This window comes from Chionomys nivalis, chromosome 9, assembly GCF_950005125.1.
Source record: "Chionomys nivalis chromosome 9, mChiNiv1.1, whole genome shotgun sequence".
In the NCBI taxonomy this organism is placed as follows: Eukaryota; Metazoa; Chordata; class Mammalia; order Rodentia; family Cricetidae; genus Chionomys; species Chionomys nivalis.
Window position 1 is genome coordinate 19,649,796 of NC_080094.1, and position 18,802 is coordinate 19,668,597.

General features: G+C 49.8%; 1 protein-coding gene across 1 annotated transcript in view; it reads right to left on the minus strand.

Annotated features, from left to right (window-relative positions):
• Arhgap40 (Rho GTPase activating protein 40) overlaps window positions 1–15,992 on the minus strand; it is a 33,729-nt gene extending 17,737 nt beyond the window's left edge. The window contains exons 1-2 of the mRNA XM_057781751.1: window positions 15,859–15,992; window positions 977–1,173 (exon numbers count right to left, since the gene is read on the minus strand). Coding sequence (XP_057637734.1) covers window positions 977–1,173; window positions 15,859–15,992 — 331 coding nt within the window. The remainder of the gene's footprint in view (window positions 1–976; window positions 1,174–15,858) is intronic.
• Between the last annotated feature and the right edge of the window lie 2,810 nt (window positions 15,993–18,802).

Below are 18,802 nucleotides of genomic sequence, written 5' to 3' on the forward strand. Positions count from 1 at the left end.
CCCCACCGAGAGGTGGCCTCTGAGTCCCCTCCCCTGGCATCTGGGTGCACATTGGTTAACAGGAAGTGAAAAATAACGGTGGCTGTCTCCCAAGGCTGGCCAGGGACAGCGTCCCTGGCTCTTTCCCAGGCTCTTACTCTTCACACCCAGGTGCCGTGTTGTGAGGAGGCCTGGGCCACATGGAGGTGTCTGGACTCAGGTCACAGATATGGGAGGTCACACACACCGCCAGACACAGGGGTAAGAGCCCTTTGAGATGACTCTGACCCAAATGATCTTGGGCTTTTCACTGAAGGACAGACTAAGCAAACCTCCCAGCTGAGCCTTGCCACCCCCAGAACTGTGAAACATGTTAGCAATGGGTTGGTGCTCCTCTATGCTACTGTGTTTAGAGGCCTATGATGTGGTTACAGGGACACATGGCTGCTGGTATCCTAAGGGGCTAGGGGGTAAGTACTGGGCAGAGTGCTTAGAATCTGCCAGAATTTCAGGTCCTCCCAGACTGTTTGGTGTTCTCCATTGTATCCCAGTGTCTAAACTGCCTGGCAGTCGGGTGTGGTGGCGCATGCCTTTAATCTCAGCATTTGGGAAGCAGAGGCAGGCAGATTTCTGAGTTTGAGGCCAACTTGGTCTATAGAGCGAATTCTAGAACAGCCAGGGATACACAGAGAAAGCCTGTCTCGGAAAAACTAAAACAAAATAAAACAAAAAAATCCACTACGTAGCAGACAAGAGACACTCGATAGATCTTTCCTGAGTTATTACATCAAATGGATGACAAACTGATCGGCCTTATCAGAGGATCCTTTTAACAGTGGCATAGAACGCATAGAGCAGGGAAACCAACGGAGAGACCGCTGCAACAGTCCAGGCAAAGAAATCCTCCAGGCTCTCAACCGTGTGTGGGCCCTGGCATATCCGTCCCCTGGAATAAGGCCTTAACATCCACCTCGCAGGCCCAGTTAGGGTCCCTCACCTTCTAGGAGCTGGCTTCCGCTTCCAACCCTGTCCTCCTCCTTCACGTCGCCCTTCTGCTGGATCCGTTCCACCTCCAACCAGAAGCCATCCATGGACAAGCTCTCTGCCCAGGACAGCCGGGAGTGGGAGTAGTCTGCAGGGCGTGACTTCAGAGGACGCTGTTGCAGATGCGTGGGTCCTGTAGAGGGGCCAGGGCTGTACAAGTGAAAAGGGGGTGTCAGGCCAGGCTCGGTTCCTGCTGCCCTGAAGTTAGTGTCTCTCCAGATATCAGACACTGGCTCCCAGCAAACAGACCAGGATCCTTGGCCTTTTCAAAATCCTTGGTCACAAGCAATGCTGCCGATGCCAAGGACAGCTAAAGGGCCAGGGTATCCCCTTAGCAGGGCCGACAGTCCTTGTTCTGGGTGATGGTCAGTTTTGACTGTCAACTTGATAAAATCTAGAATCACTCAGGAGACTGACCTCTGCAGCCATGATAGATGGGGTCAGGGTCCCAGTTCCAGACTCTCATGACCTGGACTGTGTAGTTTGTCTTTCAAGCCTTCTGCATCCCACCCTTGACCCCCTTCCTTCCACATGAAGGTATGGCATTTACACGACTCCAGCTCATCTTGCATTCCCTGACATCAGTGCGAAGTCTGTCTCCTCCTCAAAGTGCAGGCCACCCTGCTACAGAGGCAGCACACTTCCCTTGGGTAAGCCCTGGCCATCTTGTGGTAGAGACCACCTACCAAAAGGCAGCCCAGAAAAGACAATGTCAATGTCAGGTGCTCAGAAGCTCTGATGGTTTCAAGTGGACATTACACGGTAGCTGGGACAGCACAGCCACACCTGACACCATTGCGAGTGACTGCGGAGGACGGCAGGGTTTCTAGTGGGGTGACAACATGCTCTATGATGGCTGCACAGCTCTGAGAACACATGCGACCCTGCTGACCCTCACAGTGTGAATGCAGGTGAGTTGTAGCGTTGACAAGCTCAGGACCCTCACAGCTGGTGCTGGTTGCCTCTCAAAATCTTTCTGAGGTGGTGACACACCTATCAAGACAGACAGTCTTTGGAAGGCTGAAGCAGGAGGATCATGAGTTTTAGACGAAAACACCCGTAGACTTCTTTCTCATCACTAACCAGCTTGCAGTCAATGCAAGGATTCCTGCAGAAGTAAAGCAGGGACTCTTACCTGTGACCTTGTTACACATCACCCCTGCGGACCCTGATGGGAAGATGCAGGGAATTTCTCCTCAGGTGCCTTTAACCTGGACCAGATGCCCTATTCTTCACACAGGGTGACCCAGTTTCACTTCTCAGGGAGCCCTAGGGCTCAGTTTCCTCACTGACCACACAGGAATGCCATTGATACCTCTGCTAAAAGGCTGGCGGCTACCAAGAAGAGTCCCTGCCCTTCCTTCACAGGGCAGTTTATTTCACAGATCCCCATCTGGGGAGGGAACCAGCCACCCCGTGACGCTGTCATTTGCATTTGCCAGGATGCCAGGATGATGCTCTGCTCCTTTGTGCAGAGGTAACCACAGGAGAGACTTCTGGAAGCAGAATTGCTCAGAGTGGCGAGATAATGACACTTCTTGACAAACTGCCATCAAAATGGACTGCTGTAGTAGGTTTTTGTCTCTGTGTTGACTTTACTCTCATTGCCTGTGGGGTCTCTGGAGCTGCTGCTCCCCACCCCATCTGAGCTCCACACATTGAATATCCTTATATTCCAATGTGATCCAGAGGTGTGACCCAGGATCCAAGGTCAGCTTCTGTGTATGCATGACCGTACAACTACACCGGGAAAAGAGTTTGTTGGCTGTGGTTTTTTTAGTCTTATTACTCTTTACTCTTTCGGGGGCCCGCCACCCAGCTCCCAAATAAATCACACACAGAGGCTTGTTCTCAATTATAAATGCCCAGCCTTACCTGGCTTGTTTCTTGCCAGTTTTTCTTAACTTAAATCACCCCATCTGCTTTTTGCCTCTGGGCTTTTTCCTTCTCTTACTTCTGTGTGTCTTACTGTCACTCCATCGCCATGGCTGGCTGCGTGACTGGGTGACTGACCCCTAGCATGCTCTTCTCCTTGTTCCCTTGCTCCTCCTTCGCCCAGATTTCTCCTCTTTATTCTCTCTGCCTGCCAGCCCCGCCTACCCTTTCTCCTGCCTCACTATTGGCTGTTCAACTTTTTATTAGCCCATTAGGTGTTTTAAACAGGGGGAAAAAAACCCCACAGTTTCACAGAGTTAAACAAATACAGCATAAACAAAAGCAACACACCTTTACATCGTTAAACAATGTTTCAGAGCACGAACAAATGTAGCACACCTTAAAATAATATTCTACAACAAGAGTGTACACAGGAAGTTTCCATTCCTGGCTTCATGTTCTGCTGATGCCATTCTGGCATTTTTTATTTTTTTATTTTTTTGAGATAAGCTTTCATGTAGCCCAGGATGGATTCAAACACACTACCCAGTGTAGCAAGAATGATGGGGTTACAGGCATACACTACCACATCCTGTTTTCTGTGGTGCTGAGGAGCAAACCCAGGGCCCTGTGTGGGCTAGATGAGCACTAAAGGAACCTTACATCCAGCCCCGTCATCTTGGAATTTCAATCATTTCTGCATGAAGAACTCCATGTCCCTTTTACACCCCTTGTCCGTCCTGTACCTCATCCCAGGACCCTGGCTGTGCCTCCCCCTGTCCCTGAGCTCCATGTGGAGCTACCAACAGTTCCACCTCCAAACACACTCAAGTGTGGCAAAGTGTGAGGGTGTCGGGGCCTGGAGGAAGCGGGGAGAGCTGGCCATTTTCTCCCAGCAGCGGCATCCTAATTGGAGATCCATTGCCGGTTAATGATAAAATTGGCTGCTGGGCTCTGTTTATGCTTTTCCAGAAGGCCAGAGCCAATGCCTCCCGGGAGTCTGTTTACACCCCATGCTGGCGCACAGCTCTGTGCTTAGCGGCCTCTAGAAGCCTTTGGAAATTACCGCATCTGCGTGTTTTCCTGACACTTTGAAAACTGGAGAAACGAAGTGCAAACAAGGGCCATCCACCGTGTCACCTTACGCTAGCGGAGTGGCAAGAGGGGAGCAGTTATCCATGGAGGTCAGAGAGAACAAGCGGGAGAACGGGAAGAAGCCACACACACACACACACACACACACACACACACACACACACACACACAGTTCCTGTGGCCACGTGTCCCCTTTTAGCAAGAAGAGGAAAGTTGAGCACCATCGTGGAATTTTCTCAGAGCCTCACAACCACCCTTGATTTGTGGCCCGTGTCAGGCATGCAAAGAACGGCGACCTCCAGTTCCCAGGCCCCTCTCACTACTGAGCATGCACACATGCCTAACAGCGGACCCAGGCTTATTTCAAGTTGATGTATCAGCCCCGTGTGGGGGACACAATTTTCCCCAATTTGCAGACAAGGAAATGGTTCCAGAGAGATGAGAGGACCCACACAGATTTACCCAATAATCAAGGGATAGAGCCAGAACCCCACACCAGGTTTCAGGTTTCAAAGGTCTTGGTGTGTAGTATATGTGCAGTGTATGTATATGTATGTGTATGTGTATATAAATGTATATATGTATGTGGATGTGTGATGTGTTTTGCCTCAGTTTCCACCTTATCATTATTTATTATTATTATTATTATGTTGTTGTTGTTGTTGTTGTTGTTGTTTTAGACAGGGTTTTTCTGTATATCAGAGATTTGCCTGCCTCTGCCTCCTGAGTTCTGGGATTAAAGGTATACACCACCACACCTGGTTTCCACCTAATGTTTGAGTCAGGGTCATTCCTTGAGCCTGAATGAAGCCCATTGATTCATCTAGCTTGGTTGGTCACTGAGCTCCGGAGCTCCACCCGGCTCTACCTCCGAAGTGCTCTGCATTACAGATGCAGGTCCATGCGCCGGGGCGCTGGGGACCGAATGCAGGATCTCCTTGTGTGGCACATACTCTATTTACTACGTCCCGGTCTCTTAACAGCTGCACTGGATGGTTTGGGGTCCCGGGTGTAGAGGAGGAATTCTGAACGCATTGGCTGCCCCATAACAAAGCTGTTCCTCTCTGAGTTCCCCGTGGCACCTTCTCTTTCTCCAGTGGCCCTAGAAGTCCTTGGTGGAGGTCCAACTTCACTTATCCTGTGTGACAGTGGAGACAGTGGATGTGTCTGTCTGTCCCTTTGCAGCCTGGTTCTGTAAGACACCCTTGTAGAGAGGTTTAGGCCTGCAATTTTACCAGCTAGCTGACAGCGACAGAGGCCTTGGCTGCAGAGCAGGGTAGAGCTGCAGGAACACACAAAAGGCTAAGAGTCTCCGGAAGGGAAGGGAGAAACTCCTCAGAGGCCAAGGTCGACATGACTCTGAGACCAAGAATGTGGCACAACCTGATGAGCAGGTGGAGGTGTGGCTGGGGCTCCTTGCCAGCAGCCACGAAGGCTAGAGCAGGACAGGTGGTTAAGCCTGGCACCCCGGGAATAAAAGCCTTTATGCTGCACTAACACCGACTATAGTCACAGCAGCAGGGCCATTATCCTCGCCGTACACACTAGAGGACATCGACATAAGGAACAGGCTCTTGCCACAATACAGGTGATGCGGTTATAGTGACAGTTGGCCCTCACCCTGGTCCCCAGAGAACTGCCATTTGCCTGTGCCTGGTTCTGCTCCGAACTCCACAGTGTGGCTCTCTCAGCTGGCACCAGGGGGTCACTTGTTTGAGGTGGGGGCCATCCCTTGCGTCAGGAATGTGCAGCAGCATCTCTGGCCTCTGTCCATCTGAACAATAGCATTCCTCAGTTGTGACAACCGGAATGTGTCAAATGTTGCCAGGAAACAGCATCATATCTCTATGGATGGGGATACTCCCTGTTCACATGGGCCGATCCATTCAGCCTTCACTGCTTCAAAAAGAGAGTTCACCCAAGATTTCCGGCCAGAAAGGACAGTCCAGGCCTTCTGACCCCATAGACTATGTTCTCAAGTACTAGGCAAGTCCCCTGAGCACCTTTCCTGCTAGGTGTGGCCTCTCTGATTGGCTGGATACGGCCTGGATGGAGAGGGAATGCCACCAGCCTACACATGCCCATCTTGACCCTATCGGCTGAAATCCCTGTCTCTGCCACACCAGCTGAGGGCTGTTGGTCTGTTTGGGAGCTTCCTCTCGTCTCATAATTACTGTTGTGCAATGATAGATGGATTGAGACAGGCCTGAGTGGGGCATGCTGGGAGTGCAGTAGGCCATCATTGCTGGGCCAGCACCAAGGTTTGCTTCGCTGAGCAGGCAGGCAATCAGAAGAAGGGAAAGCCTGGGGATAAAGAGAAAGAAGAGCAGTTGGCGATGGGCCAGAGATGACGATGGAGGAAGGGCTGGATAGTGTGTCAATGCCTTTTGCCACGCACCGCGCCCCCCGTGTCTGCGCTCTGTGCGCTGGCACCCAGTTCACAAGCTTCGGGCAAGGGGGCTGGAGGTTAAAATACACAGACACACACAGACAGAGAGACAGTGACCCGGGTCATCCTTGAATTCCCCAAGAATGCCCCTTTATTGTGTTCGGGGGCAGATTATATAGAGATAGCCATGCCCTAGCCAAACCCACCAGAAACCACTCTCCTGCCATCAGGAACTCCTGAAGGTCTCATGCTCAGAGCAGCTGTAGGCACTCAGATCAGGGGATTACAAGAAATTCAGGATCTGGGGTCTCACTGCTCCCAACAGCCTTTGACTTTAGGGAAAGCCAAGTAGAGCCTAGGCTAGATTAGCTAACACCAGGCACACACAAACATCTGAACAAGAACAAATGGTTGAGTTTCTAAATGACCGATGCTGATGCTGGACCATTTGTTATGCAACCAACAGCTGATTAACACAGGGTACTCCTGAGCGGCCAAACTACTCTGCCAAGAGAGGCAGGAGCCCATGCTTCCTCACTCAGACACATTCCCAGATGCCACACGCATGCCACCAGAAGTGTACATGCTTCACGTATTCCAATTGCCAACCCTAATGGGTGACTCAAGTTCAAAGTAGGACAGGTATCAGGCCTCTGAGAGCAGATGCTAAGCAGTGATCTCAGGACATAGCCATGGGCATATGGCCGTGGCAGGGAAACTTGGGTGCATAGCCTTCGATAAGCATATAGACAGACATGGGTTCTCCACGCCTCATGCACTGTCCTCACTCAGCCTAGGACCACGGTGTGGACGGCATACCTTTGGAAGCACGTACTTATTGCACAAGGCACGGTGCACAGTCTGAACCTTATTGCACAGTGCACATCGGAAGATGGCTGCAGTGCCATCTGTGAGGCAGGGTCTGTGTGGAGAGGGAGAGGGCAGGGGGAATGAGAGGTTACAAGAGCGGTGAATGCCCATGTATCCTCGGCTGGGCTCTTCAAAACCCTCTAAGGAAGTAGTCGCTTTCCTCTTAAGACAAAACAATAAAAACAAAAGGTGACTCAATCTTTGTACTCAGTCTCTGAGTTGTAATAGTATTCACTGTGCTGAGGATGTAGCTCAGGAATGGAATGCTTGCCTAGTCTGTACAAGGCTCTGGGCATGTGCACACACATGAATTGTGCGTGCACGCATACATGCAAACACACACACAGAATTAATCTCTCTCCACCTATGTCTCTGTTCCCTCAAACCATGAGCCATCTGAAGCCGACTTATGTTGCTCCTGTTGGGTACCTCGTCACAAGGGAAAAAGGAGCCACCATAGCATTGAGGTGTGTTTAGGATGGAAGGACACCTTGGGAGCAGGAAGCCACTGCCCAACTGTGTGCTCTCAATGCACATGGAAGTTTCCACAGAAGACAGCATTACAATGGATGTTGCTATAAATGGAAACTAGGCACCAGATTTGGAAGTGTAAAATGTCTGCCTGCTAAAATTTCATATTGGTTACATGCTAAACTATTTTAGACATACCAGGTGAAAGATGTATCATTAACCACATTAAGTAGGTCCCAAACCCCAAATCCCACCATAGTCTTCCCTGTGCCCTGATGTATCCTATCACCTTGATGGCCCAATCAACTGCTGGGGTCCTGGAGGCATGGCTTCTGGTCTGTAATGTGTCTTTAGCTGACTTTAGGAGGTTAGGGAGAGCTTTTAAAACCTCTGAGAGGGACTGGAGATGGTTCTGAGGGTAAAGTGCTGGCATGGGGACCTGAGTTTGGGTCCCCAGAACCCAGGTAAAAGCCAGGCCTGGTTTGTACATCTGGAACCCTAACATTGGGTCAGGGGCACATAGAAAGACAGACTCTAGGGCTTGCTGACCAGACAAGCCAATCAGTAAGCTAGCTCTAGGAAGGTCCAATAGAGAAAGACATCTGACATTAACCTCTGGCCTAGACACATGAACACACATGTGCAATTACTCCTACACACATGGGCACACAGGAAACACACACACAAAACTTTTTTTAAAAAAAAGAAAAAAAACCTCCATGACTTGTAGGTTTTTCTCTCCAGACAGTGGCACGCGTGTAGATGACCAATATTTAGCAGATGCTTTTTAGTGATCTTAGGTCTCACAGGGACCATCCTTGCTTCCTCAACACCTGCTCTTCAAAGCAGTCCGAAATCAGTATCACCGTGGGAAAAGCACCCAGCTGCCTACCTTGGACTGGCTTGTAAGCCGTGCCTTGCCAGGAGGGCCTTCACTGCGGGGTTCTCATCTTTCACCTTTTTTCTTGGATATTCAAGAGCTTAACAGCCAGACTGCCAGAGCTGGGAGATGGCTCAGTGAGCAAAATGCAACTTTAAGGCCTGAGTTTGGATTCCCAGCACCTACGAAAACACCAAGTGCAGTAATGTGTGCCCATAATCCTGGTGCTGGGAGAAGATTGGAGACGGGAGGAACCCAGAGGCTCGTTAGTCAGCCAGTCCAGTTAAAACAATGAGCTTAATCTAGTGAAACACCCTGTGTCCAAGAATAAAGTAGAAGCTGGGCAGTGGTGGCGCACGCCTTTAATCCCAGCACTGAGAGGCAGAGGCAGGTGGATCCCTGTGAGTTTGAGGCCGGCCTGGTCTACAGAGTTCCAGGACAGCCAGAGTTACACAGTGAAACCTTGTCTTAAAAAAACAAAAACAAACAGAAAACAAAAGCAAAAGACACCTCAAGTGAAACTCTAGTTCCACACCCAGATGCAGAGGCAGACAACACCTAAACACACACACACACACACACCCCACGCACACACACTAAGTAAATAAATAAATGTAATTAAAACCAAATGACAGTGTTTTATCTAGTCATATAAAGAGTTCCCAGAAATCAATAATAAAAACACCAATAGACTAGGAAAGCTGGTATATTCTACACACTTTGGAGACAAAGTATCAGTGCTCTCTCTATGAAAGGATACAGAACCCACAAGATCAGGAAAAGGCAAATTCAAGCTGGTGAAATGTTTCACCCATCAGAATGACACACAGCCAAGGGAACCCTCGTAGCCCGCATGAGTGTGAGTCGGGACAAAGGCATCCTCACACTCCTTCAGCATCTGCTGCGGAGGTGGTAGAGTTAGGGATGCCTGGCATGTAAGCAGGGTCCTGTAAACTGTTACAGGATGCCTGTAAACTGCAGGCAGGATGAAAATCCCAGGGCAGTGGTGGGCAGCAGAGTGCCAGCACCCCAGGGACCATGCTACGGCCTCGGAGAGTCGCCCAGCTCTGTGGGCCTCAGTGGAGATCCCCAAGGGCATCCATGTGGATGATAACCACTCTCAGAATGGCACCAACTTGAGTACAGGCTCGGAGAAGAGGGGGATTTTCACAAGAAGGATGTGGATTCAGAACTCGACGTCAAACTACCACTGCAGGAAGCCAATGGGCCTGGGTATGCTGTTCCCATGAAAATGGCCTCTAAGCATGCTCCCATTGACCGCTGATAGCTGAGTTACTGTGCCAAGCATAGACTCCATTTTACCCTCACAATGAGCCCACGTAGGCACTGTTCATCACAGTCATTTAGATCCAAGGAAAATTAAGCTCAGAGAGGTTGAGTAGTGTCCCTCAGAGGCCCACAGCTGGCAGGTGAGGTGCAGGTTAACCTTGTCATTTGAGTAGTGTGCCGGTGATTCATTCAGATCTTGCATTTGCAGACAGAGCATGCTATCTGAAGGTCAGTTGACCCTGACCTCAGTGGCAGGGACCTGGGCTGCACATGACTGAGGTATGAGTTGAGGATGTTACGGGTGATTTGGCTCATGAGCCACTTAGGTGTTACTAGCCAAGTCATCTAGCTATTATTGATGAAGGAAATCCGATAGCCAACCTAGGATCAAAACGGGTCTTCCTGCCTCTCGGCTCCAGCTTGGAAATCCTGAGCGTGGGAAAAGCTGTTCAGCCTATCAACAGTGACCTTTAAAAGGCAAAATGTGGGGCTGGGGATGCAGCTCAGTTGGTAGAAGGCCTGCCTAGGGCGCACTGTCGAATCCCAAACATGACATAAATGGTGGGGTGTGTGCACGGCAGTAATCCCAGCACTCTGAGGCAGGGGGAATAGAGTTCAAGGTTGTCCTCACCTATATTATGAGTTTTAGGACACATACACGCTCTCTGTCTCTGTCTCTTTCTCTCACACACATACACACTCATTACAAGAAATTTATTTGTATCTAATTAACAAAAACTAAAGAATATAATAATATACTGTCAATAATGAGCCAGGCATGGTGGCACATGCCTCGAATCCCAGCATTCTAGAGGTAGAGGCAGGAAGATGAATCTCTATGAGTTCAAAGCTAACCTGGTCTACATGGTGAGCTCCAGGATAGGCATAAACACATAGTGAGACCCTGGTTTTTTGTGTGGTGTCTTTTTTATTGTTGTTTTTCAAGACAAGGTTTCTCTGTATATCCCTGGCTGTCCTGGCACTCTCTTTATTGGCCAGGCTAGCCTTGAACTCACAGAGTGCTGTGCCTCTGCCTCTGGAGTGCTAGGATTAAAGGCATGCACCACCACACCTGGTTCAAGACACTGCCTTAAAAAAAAGGAATACCAAGGCCGGGCGGTGGTGGCGCACGCCTTTAATCCCAGCACTTGGGAGGCAGAGGCAGGCGGATCTCTGTGAGTTTGAGACCAGCCTGGTCTACAAGAGCTATTACCAGGACAGGCTCCAAACCCTGTCTCGAAAAACAAACAAACAAACAAAAAAGGAATACCAAGAAACAGGGCCAGCGAGACGGCACAGGGGTAGAAGAGGTTGCTGTGCAAGCCTGAAGGCTTGAGTTTGATTCTCAGGACTCACATCAACGTGGAAAGACAGACCAGCTCCACAAAGGTGTCCTCCTAACCCCACAAGTATGCTGTGACACACAGCTGCACACCCCCGATAATGAAATAACAGTTAAAAACAAGAATATAAGGGTGCAAGTTCATGAACCCCTGAGACTGTAAGGGGCACAGCTTTCCTGGAACTCCCCCTGAGGACATATTTCAATGTCCTCAAAGCCGGCGTCTTAGGACCAGAGATTCCTGTCCTGTGAGTTTGTCATTAGGATAAATCTCCAGAGATTCTTGTCTGATAGAGAACACTGCTGTACCCTTTACCACAGCACTTATCCAAAACAAGAGCCAGGAAAAGGACCCCAGATTCCACTCAGAGGAGGTCACCAAACAAGGAACAAAAGGAAACGTCAGACAGCCATGGTGAGGCAACGTCAACCTGTCTCCAGCAGCTGGCGTGAAGTGGAAAAGGCCGTCCATTGCTAGTCAGTACCATACATCAGGGAATAACGCACGTGTGTGTGCGTGAATACATGCAGGTAGAACATGAAAGGACCATGTATGTTGTCTTACTCTCCCGCTATTGAGATAAGACCTCTGACAGAAGCACCTTAAGGATGGAAGTATTAACTTTGGCATGTAGTTGGAGAATGTATCCATCGTGGTGGGGCTCAAGGGGGAGGAACTTGGGCCCACTGAACCTGCAGCCAGGAAGGCCAGGGTGCGGGATACTTGTGCTCACCTTGAGTCCTTTCTTTTATTTTTATTGATTTATTTTGAAATAGGGCATCACTACATAACACTGATTGACCTTGAACTCTCTATGGAGACCAAGACCAGGCTGGCCTTGAATTTACAGAGAACCTCCTGCCTCTGCCTCCAGTGTCAGGATTAAAGGAGGTGTGTGTGCGTACCCAGGACAGCTTCCTCTTTCAGTTGCTGTCAAAGCTCTCCTTTAGGGGAGGTCTCCAGCCCTAATCAAGAGTGTCCCTCACAGGCATGCTAAGAGGAATGTAACATCAACAGTTCTTCACTGTGGTGTTGGGGTTCTGTCTAAAGTAATTTCAGATCCTGTCAATATGAACCATCACATGTACATTATACATACATGTTGGTGTGTATTCACAAAGAATAGCATCCTACAGGCTGTACACTAAAGCATCCTTGGTGACTGTCCTTGTGGGTTGAGGATGGGAGTAACAGGTGAATTTAGCTTGTAATGTTTTTCCATGGTAAACACTGCTTTCTTGGTGGCGGTCAGCATGAGTCAAAACTGCTCTCCAAAGAGGCCACAATTACTCAGTACACCACCGGTCCGCAGAGAGCTGAATGATTTGATGAAGTAATAGCTAGGATGGCTCAAGACCATCCTGCTTTTGGGGAAACCAAGCCACAGTCAACAGACACACAGCATATACCGTCCCCCACTCTAAAACAATAGACACTCTCTACCAGAGGGTACTGGTTGCCTGTCCTCCAGAAGCACCGGCCTACACCGTCCCCCAGACGCATGGGCTCTCACTGTCCTTCAGACTCTCTGGCCCACACTGTCCTCCAGAAACAGCTTGTGTGTCCCTGGTTTCAAAGTGCTGATGGTTCTCTCACAAAATCTGGCCAAGAGTCAGCAGATGCTGCAGCACGTTGGCTCGGTTACTGCTCACTAACCACGATGAGTGAATATCAATGCTAGGAACAAAGTTGTCACATGGCTGTGGTCATTGAGATGACTCAGCCAGTAAAGACACTTGCCACCAAACCTGACAACCTGGGTTCCAGCTCTGGGTCTCACAGGGTAGGAGGAGAGAAACAACTCATACAAATTATTCTCTGACCTCCCCCATATACATACACACACATGCATGCTGTGTTATGTATGCATGTACACATAACACACACAAATAAGTAAATAAATTGCAATATAAATATTTGCAAATTTCCACATGAGAAATGGAACTTGACTTGCAATTTTGTGTAGCAAACAGAAAGCATATTTCTACTGGGCAGCGAGAAGAGAACCCTGCCAAGGTCACCTTGCTCAGAGGGAGTTTAAGTCTCTTCCCAAGGTCAACACTGTGATATAGTTTTTAAGATTCTGTGCTTTGACTCTGTTCACTTTACAGGAAACCCTACTAGATGAGCCGCTGACTTTTGCCACACCCCAGCCCAAAGCTTCCTGTGTCTTCCTCCTAGCCTTTGACCTTCTACTTCCCTGTCCACCTGGAACTTCACGAACAAGCAGTGAGTATTGCATTCATTGAGTGAATATTTTCCCCAGCAGCTCTGAGGGGCCAGCCCTAGACCTCCGCAATAAACACAGGTGAATGGAGCATGTCACCTGAAGGTTGTGGCCTAGCTGGAACCTGCTGGGTAAACAAATGACTCAGTGAATGACAGCTGAGATGAAAAGGCTCAGAGGTGGGAGCCTTGACGTAGTGACTTTGTGGATGGCACATTAAACCTAGCCTGGAGGGGACACGGCCACACTGTCCCAGGGAAGTGGTATTCTGCCGGGGGACAGTAGATGCCACCTGAGGGACAGTAGATGCCACCCTTCTCAACCAAAAGACAGAGAGAACACCCTGTTCAAGGCTCATAGTGAGAGTTTGGTACAAGGCACCTACTGACCATATGTTCTAACATCGTTCTGATGGGCGAAAGTATTGAGTATATAGCACATTTGAGGAAATGTTTTCAATAGTCATTTTATTTCGTGTGTGTGTGTGTGTGTGTGTGTGTGTGTGGTACACATATGTGGGGGTGCATGAGCATGCTGGCCTGTGCAGGCCAGAATCTTCCTCTATTGGTTTCCACCTTACACTCCTGAGACAGGGTCTCTCACAGTCTCTGCAGCTCCCACTTTGGACGGACTGTGCGCTCTAGAGATCCACCTGGCCTCACACAGCTCGGGCTTAGCCCTGCCCTAGCTCTGGGTTACAGGTCTACATCACCACACCTGGCCCTTACCTGCATGCTTGGGACCTGAACTCAGGTCCTCATGTTTGCACAGCAAGAGCTTTACCCCCAAGCCATCTCCCCATCCCCTTAACTAGTTTTTTTTTAAAAAAAAAAAAAAAAAAAAAACACTTAAAAAATATAATAATGCTGAGCATGGTGACCTCATCACTGGGGAGGCTGAGGCAGAAGGACTGAGAATTAGAAGCAAGCTTAGGCTACATAGTAAGACCATCTCAAAAATAAATCATACCAATAAAACTTAAAACAACGCTTACATAACCATGGAGTTTGGAAAGTCACTCTCCGGGAGGCAAGCATGTCTCACTTTCGTTCCTTTTGTGTTGCTGCAAGTAAACAAAGGGGATGCTATGAAATTTCACACTCAGAAGTAGCATTCGTTTGTTCACTCAACCATAATTACTGAGCACATTCAACGGGCCAGAGGTTCTCACCGTTGGATCCAGTATTAATAACAGGAGATTAAGGGGGGAGAGGTAAGAAGAGCCGCATTTGCAAATAGGTTGGTAGGTTGGTTTTGGATAGACAGGTGGGATGTTAAATAATGAATGGATGGACAGGCGGGTGGGTGGGTGGATGAATGGATAGATGGATGGATGGGTGGATGGATGGATGGATGGATGGATGGATGGATGGATGGATGGTTGGGTGGATGGGTGGATGGGTGGATGGATGGATGGGTGGATGGGTGGATGGGTAGGTGGATGGATGGATGGATGGATGGATGGATGGATGGATGGATGGGTGGGTGGATGGATGGATGGATGGTGATCACAGTATACAGTGATGGAATGGATGTATAGATTCATAGATAGAATGATGAGACCCTCAAAGATGTTCGCATCTTAATCCCCAGAATTTGTGACTATGTTCTATGATTGTTACTGTTCAGGTCCTCTAGATGAGGGGGAGCCTGCACAACCTGAGTGGGCCCAAGGTCACCACTGGTGCCACCTTATTAGTGACAGAGGCAGGTGGCAGAGGCAGAGGCGACAGAAGGGAAGGCTGAAGGTGCTGGATGCCGTCATTCAGATGCAGGAAGCAATGTGTGGACCCTTAGCATCTGGGAAAGAAAGCCAGTTCCCCTGAGAGCCTGATTCAGGTGGAGAAAGAGTCCTTGGGTTGGGGATGCCTAACACACAGAACTCAAAGAGAGTAACTGTTGTGTGCATGTCCCAACAGAAGCAGCAGGAAGCCAACACATCCAACAGGCCAAGGCTAAGTGGACAGACAAACAAGTTTCCCCTGTTGAGCCCATTACCACCCCTCATGGGTCAGAACCCCCACCAGCGCTCGGGGGCTATGTTAGGTGGCACAAAGGTCTATTGAGTACTACTCCCTGCCAGAGCCCGGAGTAGCCCCATCTAAGAGTACCAACCCCAATTCCTGAATCGCTCTCTGGGGAAGGACCCTAGCCAGTCTCCAGGTGTTTGGGCAGCAAATGAGGGTTGCAGGAGCTGTCAGCATCCCAAGGCTACTTCCACACCTGCAACATCGATCTAGGGATGGCTGTTCCCAAGCTAGTCCCCAGTATCACTCAGAATGGCGAACAATCAGGACCACCCTGAAAGGACTCTTGCCCCACAGGACTGCTGTGAAGGCTGAGGTGACACCTGTCCCCGGCACACAGCCTCCCTCCACCACCCTTGAACCAGTACCTGCAGCCCACGGGGGCCCATTGCCCCGGTGGCCTGGCAATGCGGGCTCGTGGGATCCGGGGGCAGGGTGAGGCCAGGGGCAGCAGGGCCAGCCCTTCCATCTGGGCAGCAGGGAGAAGAGAAGGCTCTGTCATGGACAGGCACACAAGGCGGCCGATGCTGCTTCTGGGACAGAATGAATCACCACGAGAGTCGGAGGAAGGTGGCAGGGCCTGTGGCACACCCTTCCAAGACACCCCCATACTGAGGTGGGGCTGACTTAGCTAGGACCGCCTACAGGCAGGTATGTGTGAGCACACACTTGGCCCCTTGCCAAAACAGAAACGGCACAAAAAGAGGCATAAATTAAGCATTGTTACACCTGCCTATAACCCCAGAAGTTAGAAGGCAGCGAAAGAAGATCCTGAGTTCAAGGCCAACCTGGGTGGCAGAGTGAGGTTCTGCTTCAAGAACCAGAGCTGGAGAGATGGCTCAGCAGCTAAGAGCACTGGCTATTCTTCAATGACCTAATGACAACTCACAAACCTTGTAACTCCAGTTCCAGGAGGGCCAAATGCCCTCTTCTGGCCTGTGTGGGCTTTACATGCATGTGGTACACAGACATACATGCGGGCAAAATATCTATACATATATTTTAATCTAATAAAAAAATTTTTTTAAAATCAAGTAAGCAAATACACGTGTACCAGACATGAATTATGCTGTTGATCTGGCCACTCTCATCCCCACAGCCATTCCAATTTCAAAATAAAACCAAAAATAATAGATAAAATCAATGAAGTCAAGGCTTCACCTTGGTATAATCCCTCCCCATAAGCCTCTGGGAGCTGTGACTTCCTCCTCTGTGCAAAGATGGTGGTGGCAAGCAGGCAGAGAGTACCAAGGGTCGGCAGTGGGGCTGGCCTTGCAGTGGAACAGAGGGTGTCAAGAAAGCACACGGTGGAGTAGCTGTCAGGGCAGGGGCGGGGGGGGGGGATTCCTGCAGGGGAGGCGGATGTGTAATCTGTGGTCCTAACCCTGCCTCTGCTGCACAACACAAGTCCCTGCTCCCTGACCAGAATGCCATGGCCTTATCACAGGGATAAGGCTGCCCTTCTAGGAGAGCTGAGAGCCAGTGACCGTGAAAGCATATTTACCTTTAAGAAGGGAGGGCCCAGGCCGGGCGGTGGTGGCGCACGCCTTTAATCCCAGCACTCGGGAGGCAGAGGCAGGCAGATCTCTGTGAGTTCGAGACCAGCCTGGTCTACAAGAGCTAGTTCCAGGACAGGCTCCAAAAAACCACAGAGAAACCCTGTCTCGAAAAACCAAAAAAAAAAAAAAAAAAAAAAAAAAAAGAAGGGAGGTCCCAGGCACTCTTAACTGGGGAACCAAGTACAAAGGAATCAAGCAACGGAGTTGAAGAAACTCGAAACATGGTTCCGTAGGAGCCCCAGTCCTAGAACTACGCGTGCTCCTGGAAGATGGAAGGCCTCACGGGAGGCCTAATTTGCAGGACCCCACCGTCTCAGACAGGTCATGCAGGGAACAACCGTCCACTTTCCCAGCACTCCTTCCTCAGGAGGAGACAAGAGAATGACGTCATAGGAAGGGAGAGGAGCTGGGGTCCAATTGCCGAGGCTCCTCCCCGCGTGTAAGAAGAATCAGCAAGGAGGACAGGGGTGAAGCTGGTACATGATGAGGGTTCATGGAGCTGCGTGTGGGGAACACAGTAGGTGCTTAATAAAGGATGGGTCATAGGCGGGTGGACCGGGAGTGGGTGGATTGATGGACATGTGGGTGGGTGGGTGGTAGATGAATGGATGGATGGACGGATGGACAGATGAAGGGATAGGTGGACAGATGGTGGAAGAACGCGGTGAGGGGTGGGATGAGAAAAAGTCCGAATGACTGGAGAGATGGCACACTGGCCAAGAGAATGTCTGCTCTTGCAGTGGGCTGGAGTTCAGTTCCCAGCATCTACACTGGGCCACTCACAAACAACTGTAATGACAGCTCCAGGGCATCCAGTGCCTTCTTCTGGCCTCCTTGGGCTCCAGCAATGCATTGTGTACATATGTACACACACACTACATATACATACAATCTTAAAAAAGAAAATGGTTGGGGGCTGGAGAGATGGCTCAGTGGTTAAGAGCACTGCCTGTTCTTCCAAAGGTCCTGAGTTCAATTCCCAGCAACCACATGGTGGCTCACAACCATCCGTAAGGAGATCTGGTGCCCTCTTCTGGCCTGCAGGCACACATGCAGACAGAATACTGACAATACTGTATACATAATAAATAAATAAATCTTTAAAAAAAAAAAAAAGAAAATGGTTGAGGGAGGGGGTCAGTCACAAGGACCTTTAAGTGAGAAGCTAGAAGGCTGATGGGCAAACAAGTATGCGGGTGAGGGGAAGGGGGGCTGTGTGGGGAGCCAGCAGGTTCCAAGTGATGTGATAAAAAACAAGCACCTGGGGAACGGCAAATGGAAGCGGGGATGAACGCCGAGTGAGCAAGCTAGGGCCTGAGCAAATGCTTGAAAGACCCCCGGTAGGGACCTTCCCTCAGGTGGAGACCCCGGACCCACAGACCAGGCCGAGACCACGAGTCGGATCAAACTGCAAGAGGTTTATTAAGTAGACACAGGTACCTGCGGGCGGCAAAGTCTTTCGGAGGACTTGCGCACCTGCAGACTGGGAGGAGGACTTTTTATAGGAAAGAGGGCAGCAAAAAGCAATTTACAGAAGCAGAAGCGTGGTTATCGGAATGAGGCGGGGGGGGGGGCATGAATGGTTTTCCTCTCCCAGCATGGATGTCTGGCAGCAGACATCCTGCTCTTATCTTATAGGTATCCTACTTTGAAGTCATCCTGCTTTGTAGATGTCCTATCTTATAGATATCCTGTTTTCCTCTCACGAGAGCAGGCTAGCTGCTGATCCTGAGAATCTTTCAAGCAAACAGGA